The sequence below is a fragment of the Scatophagus argus genome, chromosome 11 (genome assembly GCF_020382885.2).
Source record: "Scatophagus argus isolate fScaArg1 chromosome 11, fScaArg1.pri, whole genome shotgun sequence".
Lineage (NCBI taxonomy): Eukaryota > Metazoa > Chordata > Actinopteri > Scatophagidae > Scatophagus > Scatophagus argus.
The window spans coordinates 2,403,731-2,421,505 of NC_058503.1; the positions used below are offsets into that span (position 1 = coordinate 2,403,731).

The window sequence follows — 17,775 nt, forward strand, 5'->3', positions numbered from 1 at the left end:
TGTCCCCTCATCTCCAACCTCTTCTCCAGCATGAGCAAAGATTCTTACTGGAGCTATACCATCATTCATATTTGGTCTTTTTTTTTTTTACGCTTTGCTATATAAAGATACGGTTGTTCATGTATCTTAGAAGCATTTTTTGTTATATTAATGAGTTACTCGCAGAAAAATGCCAGAGAAAGTCCAGCCAATTACCCAGTGCTAACATCCCTTACTTGACACTTGTGTGTGCTACCAGTAGTCATGTTCATTGTTTGCATCAACTGTGATATTCCTTACATGTGAATGAGACACGAGGTAACTGGATACAGTGTGCTGCACTTTCACAACTACTGTGAAGTTAGCTTAGCTATTCAACACAAATTCATTGACCATCTGCTCAATAAGCAACCTAAAACTAACTTTACAGTTCTGAGCCAAAGAGGAGTGTTGCTGCAGCAGACAGACTTGTCCTACAACAAACTTAGACACAGAAACCAAACATACACATACATATATATATATTTATACATTGAGAGAGAGAAATTAAATGTGTTTTGATGAGGGAAAAAATAGAATATAACCATAGATTAAGCGATAAATTCAGGCCAGTGATTAAACCTCTTTCTTCTGCTTCTCAGTGTTCACATGCCTCATCAGTCTCCACCTCCACGTCTGGTGTAAATCTTTTTTGTTCATATTCTGCTGTCATGTTTGCTGCCTGTTTCCCCTCCTCCCTTTTCCTCTACAACCACCAGCCCTGCATCTTTAAAATGTCTTTGAAATGTCAGTTTTTTTCTCTTATGACTACTGCTATAAAACCTTTCATGCATTTTATATTTTACATTATATTTTATACAGTCTAGACTTTTGATAATCACCTGAATTTATGTTTTCCCCTCTCCTCTTCTTCTGCCTCTCTCTCTCTCCAGGTCATTGAAGGTATTTGTTGTTGCAGATCTGCTGTGCCATCTCCAAGTCATGAACAGTAGTTATAAGTTATTTTCTTTTTGTATTTTGACATTCAAAGTGACAAATTCAATGTTTGGAAGTCCTCAGCAATATTCAGTACGTGATCCCAACTTCGGCTAAACACTTGAAAAAAATTCTGCCCAGTTGAACATTATGATGTCTCTAATTTTCTGCCTCCACCACTACTCATGTGGCCTCAGTTGCCTATTTCAATTCAATTTTCAATTTATTTATTTATATAGCACCTTATACAATAAAAATTGTCTCTAGATGCTTTACAGAGACCCAGAGCCTGAACCCCTGAACAAGCAGACAGTGACAAGGAAAAACTCCCTTTTAACAGGAAGAAACCTTGAGCAGAACCTGGCTCACAAGGGAGAACCATCCTGCTGATAGTCAGCAGGGTGAAAGGGGGAAAGAAGAGGTAGACAGGACAGAGAGGATGGAAGAGAGATAGAGAGAAACATATATACAATAAACATCATAAATTACAAAGTTGTCTCAACTTTTTTGTTTGCTTGCAAGGTGCTTGTTATAAAGAGGCAGAGATGACATCCCAAAACTTCTTCACCTCAGTCTTATTACACGACTTGACCCAAGGATAACCATCAATCCACTTAGCAGCACTTGTGGACCGACAGACTCCCAAATACAGAGCCCCGTCCCTGGCTTCAGGCAGTATGGGAGACGGGAGCTGGGTTTGCCTGAGCCCAGCTGAGTTTACCCAGCTGCAACAATACAGCGAGTGTGAGTACCCATGTGTGTGAATATGAGGGTTCTGTGTGTGTGTGTGTGTTGGGGATTGTGGTGTGTATGATGAGTTTCTGTGTGCTTCTGTGATTTTTTTTGCACACATACTGTATTTGTGTGTTTGTACAGCTGATGATGCTCTAAAACATTGTGGGAAAAACTAAATAATGTGGTATTCATATATAACATGCCAAAGGCTTTATGCAAATCAAAAGAATGAATCAGTAGATTTTAAGTAAGTATGCAGGCCTTCATACCACAAATGCCATTAATAAGATACAAAAAGTACTACACAAGCATCACATCCTGCCTTGACTACTGCAGTGCACTTCTGGAAAGGAAAAGGAAAGGAAAGGAAAGTGACATATCTTGTCATTGGAGGGAACTCACTCCAACGAAATTTGTTCTCTGCATTTAACCCACCCAAGTGACGTGCACACACACACACACACACACACAGCAAACCCGGGGCAGTGGGCGACCGCGTGCAGCGCCCGGGGAGCAGTGGGGGTTAGGTACCTTGCTCAAGGGTACCTCAGCCATGGACACCGGGACGGGGAATCGAACCAGCGATCCACCGGTTACGGGTCCGACTCCCTAACCGCTGATCCACGACTGCCCACAATTGTGGGCTTCTCGTTATGAAAAGCCTGCTAGAGAAATACTTAAAGAGACAGGCCTCCTGGCATGTGCAGTCACTCCTTTACAAATGATCCAGAATGCAGCAGCGCGTCTGGTTTTTAATGAACTCAAACTGGCTCATGTCACTCAATTACTCATCCAACTACACTGGTTACCTATGTCAGCCAGAATCCAATTCAAGTCACCAACGCTAGCTTACAGTGACCTCAGGGTGTGCACCCAGCTATCTGAGTGTTCTCGTTCAGGCTTACAACCCTTCTCGGGCTCTACGTTCAGCAAATGAACGGCGTCTGGCTCTGACTTCACACAAGGCACTCCCTTCACACAAGGCACTCCCAAACCAGACTTTTCTCCCACAACGTTCCACGCTGAAGGAGCAGCCTACCAGCCGCAGTAAGAGCAGGGGCATCCCTCTCTTCCTTTTAAAAGCACCTGAAAATCCAACTGCACCTTCTCTCCTAACAACCCTAACCCTCTAACGCCCCTTTGCTCTCTCATGTTCTCCTGCTTTCCACTCTTGCTCTTCAACCTAAGCACTCTAATTATGTTCTAGCTCGTATTGCTTTAGTTTAATTCTATTGCACTGAAACTTGTTATGTATGTTGTAAGTTGCTTGGGATAAAAGTGCCTGCTAAATGAAGTGTAATGTAATGTAATGAAATGAGAGAGAATGAGAAATGTTATTCTTTCACTATTTTGCCTCCTCAGTTTTCCAGTTTTCATGGTCCTTTTTGTAATATCACACCATTAGCTTATCTTTATTATTTTCTTTGTTGCCTATGTGATAATGGGCATGTTCCAGTTTGTCCAAGACAAACTCATGACAAGGCCAATCTGAAGTAAAGGAAATTATCAAGATCTTGTCATTTTCTACCGCCAATCAAAACAACTTACAAAATCATTAATTTCCTCAAACACAAGCCTTTTGTCAAATAACAACTGGGTCTCTAATGATGGACAGGGTTGTGGTCGATACAAACAAATAAAGGCCTACCTCAAACAAAGGCTTGGGTAAAATAAACTCCTAGTTTCTGTTATATAATGTGTATGCCAAAAGTATAATGCACATTTCATTCACTTTAATAATAATAAAAAAACAACAAATTTTTAAATTCATTGTTGTACTGGAATACTCATCAACTGTTGACATTGCATTTCAGTCACTATAGGTGTATGCATGTTAATGTCCCAGCCAAACTATATTTTGTAGTATTAACAGGATTTACAAAGAAAACTTAAAAATAAGACCAGATAAAGAAGGAAGCTTCATACTAAAATGTAACCAAACTTATAAGTAAAAGACAATCTGTAAGTTTGTAAGTCTTTAATGTTCTATGTGTATTCAGGTACTATACTAGGGAGATGCAATAACCTCTATTCAATTCAGTTCAGTTTATTTACAGTATATAGCGCCAATTGACAAAAAAAAGTTACAGATAGATAGATAGACACTTGATTGATCCTGAGGGAAATTCAATCTCATGACACTTTCCAATTAGAGCAGATCGAGACCACAATCTTTACTTAAATTTTGTGATACCGTGAACCCATCATTCCCCCATGAGCAAGCACTTGGCGAGTGGCGAGGACAAACTGCCTTTTAGAAGGCAGAAACCTCGCTCAGTGTGGGCGGCCATCTGCCTTGACCGGTTGGGTTTGATAGTGAGAGAAAGACATAGAGAGAGGGAGAGAGAGGTGGGGGTGGGGGACTAGAGAAGGAGCACACAAACAGAGATGCGTAGCAACAACAATAATACCAGAAGTATTGCAATTATAGATAATGATAATGATGAAGTATACAAAAAGTACTATGGTGATTATGATAACAATGGTAGTAACAATAATAATGGTAGTAGCTGCAGTCATAATAGTAATAGAATTAAAATAAATTATGACTAAACAGTAGTAATCACAGTAGGTTTCAAGCAGAACCACAGCTGGAGGTCCAGCTGTGATCCATGGGAACTTCAAGATGAGAAAGCACAAGGACTCCAGGGAAGTAAAATTAAAATGTATAGACCACCCTTTTATAGTGATAACGTATTGTCACAGCTGCATCTCTGTTAGAGCACACCATGGATGATCTCAGGTGAAAGGTCAGCATGTGACATAACCCAAATTAGGGCAGACAGGTCATTTTATTTACAGATAAATGATTAGTGATTGTTAAATGTTCTTGGAAAAATAAGTAAATAAATAAAAAAGAGCATTTTAGTCATCAGGGGGTGAAGGAGCAGGTGCTCGAGCACCTCCAGCTCCCCCCATCTCCACATGCCTACGACTGATGATCATCAGTCTATTCGTGACATTTGTTCACTCCTCAGACTCTACGTCTTCTGGGTTATATCACAAAAGAACTCTGAAAATCAAAAGGAGAACAAACAGTGCTGGGACTTCAGTCATGAGTGGTGTGGCATTATTTTCCCAGAATGCCACTTATTAGCCTGCTGGATGAGCCTTGTGGCTATGTCTTCCCACACTAGCAACTACATTTGTTAGTCAAAAGAGCATCTGTCTGAATGGTGAATACAATATGACTCTCGCATGCAGGCTATTCTGTTCAGTAATCTTTGTTTTATAGACTTGTGTCAAGTCAATATCACAACAGGTTACCAAGTCTGATTGACTGGAAGATTACTGACAGAAGATTCTTTTGAGTAATAGAATAATAATAATAATTTATTTTTGTATTTATTTTTCACTTCAATACAAAGAGGAACTGAGACAGATTTTACTAGAAGAATTCCCTTACTGATTTAAGTGCACAGACATTTAAATTAGTTTTCTGTGTGTGTGTGTGTGTGTGAATGCGTATTCCTGTAGTTGTGGGGACAAAAATCTGTTTACAAAGTCACATTGTGAGGACCTTCCGTACTCATAGGGGCAAAATGCAAGTCCCCACAATGTAAATCATTCAAATATTAGGATGAACACCTGCTTTAAGGTTAGGCTGAGGTTAGGGTTAGGTTAAGGTAAGGGTTAGGATTGGGCAAGTCTTCTTTATTATTATGGTTAGGTGGTGCCTCCAGCCTCCAGGAAATATGTGTGTGTGTGTGTGTGTGTGTGTGTGTGTAACATATCTGGACATGAGAACAAGTGTAACACAAATTTTATTTAGAAATACTTTATTTCTTTATAAGAGAACTTGTTTACTCTGCCCTATTGCACTAATGCTACATCTTCTGTGACTTCCAATTTGGTCATGTAGTTTCAAATGCAAACCTTAGGCAAAAAATATCTCAGCATTGCTTTTGATCTGTTAACCTGCAGTGGTTTGCATCGTCTTGTGTTTCATGATCTGACAGATTGCTGCAGACTGCATGGAATTATAGAATTTTCCTTGAGGCCAACCAAATATCCAGTATTTCCACTGCCTTGGGCAGCCTTAGCCCTGCACAAGACTGTCTCATCCACCATGTGGATGATGTCAAAAAGTGCTGTGTTACTTGTCCAAGTACTAGTATTTTCTAGTGCGTGGTCTGCTTTGTATCATTGTGTGGTAATTCCCTTGAGGCCAGAAGTTGGAAAACACCCTCTTGATAGTTTACGAGAACTGCAGTAGTGTGTGTGTTTTTCCCCCAGCGTCAGGTTTGGTTTTACATGGGATGTGAAAAGTTAGTTTCTGAAAAGCGTGATCAGCGATGCTACAGCATGAGGTTGAACATTGTCTATTTTATTCATGGAGAAATTTGCTGGAAAACTACAAAAAAAACAAACAAACAAAACATTGGCTGCTTTTACACAGCGTTTGCAAACAACAAGCCGCTCACTAACTTGTGAGACTTGATGAGTGAAAAGTCTCAGAATTGGGCCTTTTTTTTCCCTAGTGGCTCCCCTCCATAAGACCCTATACAAGAGAGGACACAAAATAATCTAGGCTAATCCTCACCCCGTTCATGTTGCTGATACTGTGGTCTAGCAGGGCTTTTGGTTTATGAGGCAGCTTGCAGTGGAGATAGGAGTATAGGAGTATAATCGAAACATGACAAACGTGCACACTGGTAAGGCCCCTGCAGGCTGAGAAGGTCTCCTTTTTACTGATGGTGAGGAGCGGAAAGACAGGAAGGCTTGTGTATCAGCAGCCGATCAATAAAGGACATAATGAAGGACACTCACTGGCTGTAACTGTGCAGTACTATCATGGCAAAGGATAGTGTCATTAAGAAGCCATATAATCAAATACAACTGAAACAATTAGTTAATCTATCGGCCACAACCGTTTTGGTAATTGCTTAATAATTTAAGTTATTTTTTTTAAACATTTACAGGGTCTAGCTTTTCAAATGTCATGTGATGTGTATTATGTGAGGGTAAACCTGAGATCCTTGTGTTTTGGACTGTTGGTGGTGAACAAAACTATTTGGCCTCTGGGAAAACGTGATGGGCATTTTTCACTTTTTATACTCCAAGCGATTAATCAAGAAAATGATCAGCAGATTAATTATTAATGAAAATGATCATTAGTTGCAGCACCAATATAATCAGTTAGAGCAGAATATTTGATTAGTTAATCAACAGAAATAAATCAAAAAACAATATAGATAATTACCCAGCAGAGATGCCAGACTGCTTTTATTTGTTTTAGAAACTGTAAACTGTTCTTTATACTTTTTAGAAATGTGAACATGTTACTTTGGACTAACATTTTATAGCCTAATACATAAATCAAAGAAGTTGATAGTGAAAAAATATTTCTTTTTTTGAAACAACTGAAAATCCACAAGTTCTTGTATTGGCCGAAGCTGAAAGCTGAACTGACTTTGTTTAAACTAGTGTCTACAGATTATTATATATTAAATAAAGCTGGTGTCAGCCCTGTGATTGACTGGCGACCAGTCCAGGGTGAACCCCGCCTCTCGCCCGTAGTCAGCTGGGATAGGCTCCAGTCCCCCACGACCCTCACGGATAAGCGGTATAGAAAATGGATGGATGGATGAATGTTTCAGCACCATATCAAGAATTCTTTCAGGTCGTCTATCAGTGGTCACTCCTACACTGTGTATATGCTAATGCTGGAGACTAAGCTGCCCTGCATGTTCTCTAATCACATGTGTCTCATCTAACCTGAGATTTCCTCTGTCTCTCTCTCCCTGTTTGTCTCCTTCTGTCACTGTGGACTTTTAATGCAGGACAGAAATAGGAAAGCTTTACAGGCTGAAAGCTCCTGAGCACTAAAAATAATGAAGTGTCATCCATAGTTGATTATGAGAGCTGACGTGATTGGCGAAATCAGGTCTAGAGTGTGTGCATGCATAAATGTGTGTGTAAAATGGTGGATATAAATGAGGTGATCTGCCCATGCACACATGTATATTTGTCCCCTGTAATTGTTTGACAGAGGTCTATGGAGGTGTGTGTGTGTGTGTGTGTGTGCATGGGTATGGGATTAGCATCTAAAAGTTATAAAAGACACCATGTCCCTTTTTACTTTTCACTAATAGGGTGACTCATAAGCTCAGCTCTACTGATGCAGCACCTAGTAGAGATGAGTATTTATCAGGGCATGCATTGATGAAATGCAACATCCATCCATCCATTTTCTACACCACTTTATCCGTTGAGCATTGCAACCATGAGATATGATTACAGAAAATGCTTGAAGAGATGTACTTCTTGTCTATACAGCAAGGTGGAGCTCCTTTGCTTGAAAATGCCCTCCTGTGTATTCACAAGGTTTACAGAAATGATTCAAGTGTATCACATTGCAGTAAATGTAATCCAAAAAAACAAACAAACCAAAAAATGTTTTTCTTTTCTTTCCTCCTCAGACTCCTCAAAGAAGCTGAAGGATGTGCTGGAGGAGTTTCATGGTGAAGGAGTCCTTTCTAAGTACAACCCTGAGCAGGTGTGTTTGTACCACGGTTCCCTTCTCCACTATCTTCATCCACTTCAGTTTTTTTCCTCACAGGGCACAGTTACTATCCGTGGGCACAAAAACATAATATGTGACATTACCTCTGATTCAGTGTGGAATGCTGAGTCATTTCCTCATTTTGAGACGAAGGCTTTGGTGGAGACACACCCTCAGCATCATCTTAGCTTCACCTGACGTCAGCAGATCAGCTCCTGGCTGTACCGTAAAATGTGGCTGCCGCAGCCGACTGTTTTATACCGCTGTCTGAACTTTTGACAGTGGCTTTATTTCAGTATTGACTCATCCCTCTCTTCGTTCTCTGTTTGTAACACATTGCCCCTGTAGCATTCAAGACAAACCTTTTGGTTCACTTACTGAATGCTTGTAAACTAAATTAACTAATTAACTGTCAAACATTTAACCCATATCAGTACTATTTTACAGTTTGATTGAGGGGTTCAGAGTGAGCAGATTTACAGCAGTATGTTCAACTTTGCTGTCTCCTTTTTTTGTTTTTTGTCATTGTGATATCATGGCGTTCTTTCACTGCTGGACCAACATATATTGTTCATATCTTACCTGAATCACTGCCTGTGCTTTTATCTCCTGGATTCACAGAACATCCTTACTGCTGAACCAAACCATGGGAAGAACCAGGCAATTTAACGAAAACACAATATTTTGGCATTTAAGTACAAAAATTCCATCTGTGTTTCAGTTTGTTTATGATGTAAAGCTGTTCCAATATACTAGCTGTGCGATGAAAGAGTTTCTTTTTTCTTCACATCGCATTGTGTTGATCTTGATCTAAATTAAGGCAAGGTTAAAGTACAATGAGTGCTGTAAGCTAAATTCTGTTCAATTCTGCTATATATATATATATATCATGGCATGCACTTGGAGAATTTTTTTACATCATGGACATCGTTATGTTTTGTCACACAGTGTAATTGAGTAATAGTTGAAATGTTGCCATGGAGATAGTACTTTTCAATCCACACCCACTCCAACCTGCATTCAGTGTTTTAGCTGTATGTCAGCAGCAGTTCCTAGGGAACTTTCAGCTTCCTCTTCTTCCTTCTTCTTCTTCTTCTTCTTCTTCTTCTTCTTCTTCTTCTTCCTCCTGAATATACCCAGTCCCAACTCACCTCTGCGCTGCATTTATAATTGATTTTATTTCCCAGTAGAGAGTGAGTGGAAATTGCCACTCACAGACAGACTGAGAGCTGATAAATCAATATACAGTTAATAAGTAAAAACATATATATAATGGGACATTTGTGTGGTTTAACAGCTGTCTGTGCAGATTACGCTTCACTCAAGGTGACAGAAACACTCAGAGGGTAAAAACACAGGACGTCTGTAGTTACAATGGAGACAACTTAAAAACTTCTTGCTGAAGCATAAATTGAAAAAGATACATGTTACAGCATTCATCAAAAGCCCTACCATGAAGGCAAAGACCACAGAGTTTACATTGCTATGGATGCATTTGCAACTGTAGAATCTGAAGGATTATTTTTTAGAAGCAATAAGCTTCTTTTCAAATTAATATAATCATGTGAAAATAGTATTTTGTGTCAAATTGTTCTTTTGTAAGTGACCATGTTATAAGTGGGATAATGTACAGCAAGTGAGTCATTTAAAAATCCTTCAGGTGACTGAAGACTGCATCTCAGGGCCAACACTAATATGCTTTTCAATGAGAATTCTAACAATTTATTAAACTTCAACCCCCCAGTATATATTATAATTACAAGTTTGAGTACACATTTATAAAATTGGGTGTTTCATCTGATTACAGTGCATTATAATGCAGTACTGGTGCGCTTCCTGTTGTTCCTCTCCCTCTTCATTATCACCTCCACTCTGCTGTAAGCCTTTCCTCAGTATTTGTGATGACATGACTAAGAGCCCGGCTGGACGCTTGGCGCCATAAGAACCGGACTTAATGATCATGTGGTCCACACTGTCACCTGGCGCCACAATAACCACTGTAGCCCTGCTTCTGCCATCCATCACTGTGTGTGTGTGCACACGCATATCTGAGCGTGTCTAATGACTCATCGGTCCATTGTGCCAGCTAGTGGACTTTTATTTTTTATCAAAGTGTGGCCTCTAAAATATTTTGTTACAGAGGTAAACAAATGATTGATTGTAGAAATAATATAAGGATACTACAGGCAGCAATGTGTCTCTAATCCTCATGCTCTTCTGTGATGACATGTTGCTACTTGTAACATTGATACTGATGATGACAATGCTATATACATTATAAAGACTATAATTAGAATCGAGTATTTACATAATTAACTATAAAGAAAACTATAGATGCAAGATGAGACTCACAAAACGGCAGAAGTGAGAGAAAAAGGAGCAGTTACAAAGCTGTCATTGGCGCAGACGGCATCATGTGTTTATCAATGCACAGCACAGTTAGACTACTCATATTCCAGAGCCTTGGTAGATAAAAGATCAGTGAGACAGGCAGGCTAGACTAACATCTTCAAAGGATCAACTGCTCTGGTCCTGCACTCTCTCTGGTACTAAGGGAGGGAGAGGAGGGATGGCAGCTTAGCATGGGGTACAGGGTCTCCCCTTGCCCCCCCCCCTGAAAATGCCTGCTGTTCTTAGTGTTGGGTTTTCTCTATAGCAAAACACAGTAGCACTGTACGGTAATTGTCAGTGACTGACAGAAGCTTTACATTACACCCACAGGGAGACCCATCCCTTTACAACAGTTTAAAGCTCCATCAGACATGACCAGTTTACCATTTTGTCATTTGGCTGTGCTCTGTTTTCTTTCCTTTTGGAATAACTATGTCACATAAAAAAGAGGTTTAACACCACATGTAAGCAACTGCTTTGTCTTTCACTGTATGGTTGACCTGACCTAACGGGTTCTCATTTCAGGTGGACCCTCATCATTATAAACTATGGAAATCACTGTTTTCTTGTAGCAGGAAGCAACTTTTCAATTTGTGGGGTACAAAATTTGTGTGAAAATCATTTTCCCTTTAAAAAAAACCAAACTTTTCATTTATTTAAGAGTGATGAGCCTTAAGCCATGGTTAGCACACCAAATATGCCAGGTCTCCAGGTCTAGCCCAGTACTTCTCAAGCAAAGTGTCTGCCACTTATCACAAACGACAGCCTCATTTCTTCAGTCTGATAACGCTGTACTTTAGATCAGGACAGGACTACTCCACCGCGATGGAATCTAGGCAGTACAGTAGCCTGTAGCCTTCTACCTTTTGATACCAAAACAAAGTCAATCAAATCATTCTGACAGCCCTGTCTAAATGAAAAACATTAAATGAACCATGTAAATGTGTCATAGTTGCCCTTGGGAGGTATTTACAGATTGACAGCCTTGAATGTGAGCCTGCTGACAGGGGAAGTAATTGTAGCTTAGACTCTGGGGTAAACGTGTTTTCCAGAGGGATGAGATGTGTCTGGGAGTACTTAAATTCAAGGAAATCCATCAGAATATGAGCACGGTGTTTGCGTTTTGTGATTTCACTTACGCTTTATCTGTAGTGTAGTATGTGGAAAGACAAGTGTTTTCCATGGCATGTGTGCTCATGAGCGTATTTGTCTCAAGCTGCCTTGCTTCACGATGCACAGCAAATTAAAGCCTCGTGGTTTGTTTGGCCAAATAAGGAGAAGAGAGCGATATGAATAATGCCTGGCTGGCTTTCGGAGCTTGCAGGTCAACACTGCTGAGCTCAGGGAGGGTCCTCATCACAGTGTGTTCTTCTGTGATGGCCGTCAGTTGCAGCAGCTTCAAACCTGCCGAGCAGAAGCAAATTAGAAGCATATTTCCACTAAGTCTTGACATGCAAAAGGGATCAGCTTTACTTTGTCCTATTTTGGTGTGCCCTGGGAAGAAGAGGGTCCACACTACATCTTTATTTATGTTTGCTGAGTTTATTTGCATTTGCTTGCTCTAAAGTAAATCCTGAACACATATAACTCACCGAGAATCACCCAGATCTAGGGCTGATGTAATTAGCTGACCAACTGAAATGATTAGCAAATCAGTTTTTCCATCATTTTTCAAACAGAAATTGTGAAAAAAATGCCAAACATCCTCCAGTTTGAGCAACACAAATGAGAGGTTTTGCTATTTTGATTTTTTGAATTTTTATTTTTTATTTTTTAAGCAGACAGGTGTATTCTATACTGCAGTTTACACACCACTAACACACTCATCAATCAAAAATATTCCCTCTTCTTCTACCTGCTCCTCCCTCACTCTTTCCTCCTTCTTCCCTTTCCTCCTTGTTGTTCTAACTGTTAAACAGAAGCAAGATGTTCTCAACCAAGTAAGCCTCAGCCCAGCGGGCTCTGCATGCTGTGTGGTGTCTGTGTCAGCAGACTGCATGCACATTCTGTCCACTGACATAACATATCAAAACCCAGCCTTATCTGCTACAGATGGTCTGTCACCCTGCCAAAGGGGAGAAAGCCAAAGTTCATGGGATCATTGAGTTGAGTGCTACAGTGCCCTCACCACATGGCTGTATGAGGGGCATTACATTTCTGTATTCAGCATCATGGCTCAGGAATGTTGACATAACATGTTTTGCTATTTATGTTGCTTTCTCTACGTTATTTTCTTTAAAACCATCAGGCCTCCAAACACCAAGGTTTCATTGGGTGCAGCCTCCAGCACCTCCATTCTGCCCTTGCTAACCTTAACAAGATAATCTGTGGTGGTCAGTCAACTGGTCTGACAGACTTTGACATTTTACTGACCTTTAGATTTTTCCTATAATAGACAATGTTTTCACTTTAATGGCTTCAAACCATATTGTCATTAAAATGTTGCTTCAACAGAATACTGGCATACCACAAATCAAGGCTGCAGACCTGCATTTCAGTCGAATTTGAATGTCCATCACATTTTTCTTTTCTGTCATTGTTGTAACAGTTTAATTGTCCATCTGTTGCTTGTGTAATTTCCAAAGTCACAAGTTTACCTCAATAATTCTGTTATTTTTATCATAACGTACATTTGCGCTTTTCTGTTCCCATGCAGCCCATTGATTATGAGGGCTTCCGGCTCTTCATGGTCACTTACCTGGAGAATGACATCCCAGAGGAGCTGTGTCAGCATCTCTTCACCTCCTTCAAGAGCAAGACAGGAGGCTGCTCTCCTGATCAGCCTCGTGCAGGATCAAGCTTACTGGGTAGGCCTTTTGGATTTTTTATGAATCACAATTACATTTCATGCTTTTGCTGACATTGCAGAATGATACAATACGCCCACTCAGTGAAAGCCACTGAAAAATTAAGATTCAATCTACTCACTCCTATGCTGATGGAAAGTTGGTGAAGTTCCTTCCACTAAACATTTATGGAGCGTCACAGTAAAACTGTGTTGCAGCATTCTCCCAAAGTCCAAGTCTTTGCAAGCTAAAGGATCCTAAAATGATTTGAAAAGATGTTATTTACACCCTTTTTTCAAGATTAAATCTTCACTGTAGCCGCTAAGCTAAAAGCATTAACGAAGTCTGAGGTAGGTCCAGAAGCTCCAGAAATGTACGAAAAAATGGAATTTTCAGTCAGAAAAGACTTCACTATATTTTCAGTGGCTAGCTGTTTTTTGAAGCACATGTAACAGCATGTCTTATCCGGGATATTTTAAAACTGTGACTGTTGCCATGGTTCAACGGACTTACCAACCCTACCATACCAAACGGTAAGGCACCGTCAAGCACCTGTGGCCTCTCATCAGCTGTAGTTTCAGTCATAGCTTTTGGTCTCTCTAGCATCCATCCAGTTTGCTGTTATGGATGGTCTCAAAACTTAAACCATTTAACAATAAGACTAAACAAAAAAATAGCTAGCTCTCATGAGCGTTGACGGCCACCTGGCCATCAGCTGTAAGGTTTACGACCTCAAGATTTTAGCAAAAAAGTAATGCAAAGAAGGTCTTCTTTCAGTGAAAAAAACCCCTCAGAAACTGGAACAGATCACAGCAATGGTAACTCTGTTTGGTGAACAAGTCACCTTTGTGAAATACCAACGGACAGTATAGTGAACAGTGTCTGAACCTGAAAAGTTAAGTCTGATTGTCTGTAAGCTTATGAGAAAATTAACCTACTTCTCACGTTATTGTTACCTCAGTAAGTAGAATAGACAGTAAAGCAGGGCATGCTTTAGAGTGTGGTTACTTTGTGATTGACAAGTAGCTACTGAAGTGTGTCCTCGGACTCCATCCATTCAGGATAGAAGCATAGCAAAGCTCCACCATCTTGTCTAAATATGGTCACTTCTGGCTCCAAAAACCCAAGATGATAATGGTTATAATCCCCACTTAACTCACTTCCTTTTATTTTTTTGCAGTCTTTATTCATACCATTCTTTCCCTTCAGACTGACCAGAGAAGAAGAAGACAGAAATGTGTTACAGTTCTCTTGCACCTTGCTCTGTGCAGTGTGTAAACTGTGTCTGCCTCCACGCCTCCATGTGAGTTCTGTGTGGGTCCTGGCAGTGGGTTGTGCCTGTCTGCGCCTCACTGCAGAGCAGCTGAGGAGACAGATGGACTGTTGAATTAGAAATCTATTTCTGTGATATAATGCTTGCAAAGTAAGAGACAACAAGTGTAGAGAGGCTAAGCTGAGTGAAAGCATGTCACTTTGAGCACCAGAGATTCCCAGCATCTCAGTTAGTTTACTTTGTGACGTCCCAGGTTTGACTTCACTTAGAGACGTCGGCTACAGCTTGCTCACTGTGCACTGTGCCAGTCCTGCAGAAATGTCAGTAAAGTCATCACTTCATTACTGATGTATTGTGAACTGTTTGTGGGTGGGTGTTGCATTTCTGATGGCAGCTGAGGAGCTTCAGTCAGATCAGTTCTTAGTTTTTCCTCATGGACTGTAAAACCTCCGTTGTACTCATTCTAAACTACACACTGGTGTGTGCATGATGGCTTCCTGATGTATCCCAATGCTGGTGGGGTTGGTTGTTGTTTTTTCTTTTTTTGCATCCTCAACAATTAAAGTAGCCTGTGGACTTTTACTGAAAATAAATGAAAATTATGTTTACATTCAGTCTTCACCAAAACGCATTGTTGGTGTCCTTGAGCAGCCACAAACATCTTGAATGTATTTTATTCCTTGTATAACACTTGCAAAGCCATATTTTCACAATAATTTGAAAACTGCATTGTTCATATTCATGTTTAAGAGTGTTCTTCATTCCTACTTTTGTTGTTGTGGCACTTCACCACAACCATAAGATTCAGTGACTGGTTTTAAAATGTACAGGACACTTTTAATGGAAGGTAGGGATATTTGGATACTATTTTCCCTCTGATGCTTTAACTCTCCATAACAACTAGTACCTAGTACCAATCTGATATGAGCAAGTTGCAATAAAATCTGTCTATCTATCTATCTATAGTAATGTTATAGATGTGGTTGAAATTACTTCCTCTGTATGGATATTGATTACTTGAGGAGTAAAATGTCATTTAAAGAAAACCTTTACTTAGTGCCCTCCTACATTTACGCACTCAGTCTCACAGTCGTGGAGCATACAGATCCCTTCTTTGTAGAAATCAGAGTCTTGAACCTCCAGAGAGTGGTCCATGGCAGCAATAATGTCATCATTATTGTTAAAATGGTGACCACCCAGCTCCTTTTTCATCTTGTGGAAGAGGTATTTTAATGGCACCAAATCAGGTGAATAGGTTTGGTGTTTGCTGGGTTCAAATCCTCATTCCTTGTGTACTGGAGCGTTGCACTGCTGGAAAAGCACTTCTCTCAACTTCAGTGAAGTGACTTGAAATTTTTAATTACCTGAAACAGAAATACTGGATAAATTTATAACTTCAAACTGTACGTGCATGGAACAAGAGCTGTATAACCTCTCATTCTGCTTCAATCAATCCCCCATTATATCAAAAATATTATATTTTTATATTTTAATATATAAAAAAATCTAAACTGAGATATGATGAACCTGAAGTTTATCAGTGAGTTCATTGGTTGGTTGATAAGAATTCTGTTCCAGTGTGTGTTTAGGTTTAGGCAGTTGATAAAGCCTACACTGGCACCTGGTGGTAATCCTGAGTAACATGAACCAGTCTGGATGAAGCTGGTCACTGCTTTTAATGGCTCCAGATTCAGAAAATTTATTTTTCATTTTTCACACTAGGATATTTTTATCTCTGTAGTGCCCAATCAGAAGACGGAGATAAAATAGTATTAGTATTAGTAGGGTAATAGTATGAGTATTATCAAGAATGATGCTGCCTGGACAGCTCTGGAAAAAGTTTTTTATATTTAATATGCTGTTTTCTGTTTTCACTTGAATCACTCTCACCTGCTCCCTAACATATAGTAGACATCTTTTATGCCATTTAAGTAGAAACACAGACAGACAGATTTCTGCTCTTGACAAAAGATCCTAAAATAAGTTTTCTCCCCGCAGTCCTTGTCTGTTCTTAGATGTTACACAGAACCCAAAGTGCACTGTCTTCACCGATGTTCACTCCTTCTTCTTGCTACTGCCGCTGTCTTTTTTTTATTGCCTCTCAAAACGATGACTGCCCACAGAAGCCCGCTCCATTGATGCAGGCATCTCTATTCAGACCGAAGTGGCCTGTGCCCCAATTACAGGTACCAGAGCAGGCCGACGAGTTCATATCATCAAATGATGTCATCTTAATGGAACGAAAGTCCTGTTGGCTATAACCTCCTGTTTCCTTTTTGGTGTGCTTTTGTTGTCTTCATGTGAGTTTATGGTACTTTTGCCTGTGGCTCAGTGGATGACTTGATGCTTTGTCATTGCTATTTGTGGAAGGTTTTAATGTGCTGTAATTTTTTTCTGCTTCCTGTTTCTCTATGCATCCTCTGAATTATTTGTTATTTGTATTTATTGGTATTTTTGTAAAGTTTTACAGTAATTTTACAGCACCTCTTTATGTTGCTTCTTACAACCAACTAACTAACTCTTTGTGCACCCCCCTCATCCTTCCATTATTTCTGTTCACTCTTTTTCTGTCTCTTTTTTGCTGTTTGTGCTAACAGGGATGAACGGCAAAAGCATCCTGTCTGCAATGGGCCGACACACACCGGAACACTCCAGTGTGATGAGCACAGCAGGCTCAGGAGCCACCACCTCGCCTTGTTCATCTCGCTCCTCCTCACAGCGCTCAGGGACAGGGGCCCATACTCCTGGGGGGCCCCACCGCTCACCCTGCATCCAGGTCAAAACCTCAGAGGGCAGCAGTAATGCCCTGAACCCCAACGCTGGTCCTGCCAAGTCGCCAGCATCCCCCAGACTTTCACCAGGTGAGGTTAGCCACACTGGTGCTTTGACATCAGTGTGATTGGCTGAGTTGCCTTTTGAGAATAGAAGGTGCTCCTTCAAGTCCATATACATGTAGTGTGACTTCAACACTTACTAAGGGATAACCCTGAATTTACCGTAGGACCGTAGGAGGAAAATTAGAAGACTTTGGGAGGAATAACTGATCAGATTTGTTCATATCATGATAGATATAGGTTAAAGTTTCTATTGCCATTGTTCTCCCTTTACACCTCCCTATTACATTTTTATTA

At 40.2% G+C, this 17,775-nt stretch overlaps 1 protein-coding gene and 1 non-coding gene across 12 annotated transcripts in view; one reads left to right on the forward strand and one right to left on the reverse strand.

Annotated features, from left to right (window-relative positions):
* LOC124066619 (diacylglycerol kinase beta) overlaps positions 1-17,775 on the forward strand; it is a 109,528-nt gene that overhangs the window by 20,700 nt on the left and 71,053 nt on the right. For 4 of the 11 annotated variants that reach the window (XM_046403159.1, XM_046403170.1, XM_046403167.1 and 1 more), the window contains 6 exons: positions 912-921; positions 1,477-1,698; positions 8,112-8,188; positions 13,242-13,392; positions 16,768-16,830; positions 17,242-17,505. In XM_046403159.1, coding sequence (XP_046259115.1) covers positions 1,632-1,698; positions 8,112-8,188; positions 13,242-13,392; positions 16,768-16,830; positions 17,242-17,505 — 622 coding nt within the window. In that variant the 5' untranslated portion in view covers positions 912-921; positions 1,477-1,631. Of the gene's footprint in view, positions 1-911; positions 968-1,318; positions 1,376-1,476; positions 1,699-8,111; positions 8,189-13,241; positions 13,393-16,767; positions 16,831-17,241; positions 17,506-17,775 lie in introns of those variants that run through there. The other 7 variants (XM_046403160.1, XM_046403162.1, XM_046403161.1 and 4 more) reach the window with 4 other exon arrangements.
* LOC124067691 lies at positions 2,329-2,385 on the reverse strand. The gene has a single exon (XR_006844798.1). It is a non-coding gene; the product is annotated as a U7 small nuclear RNA (small nuclear RNA).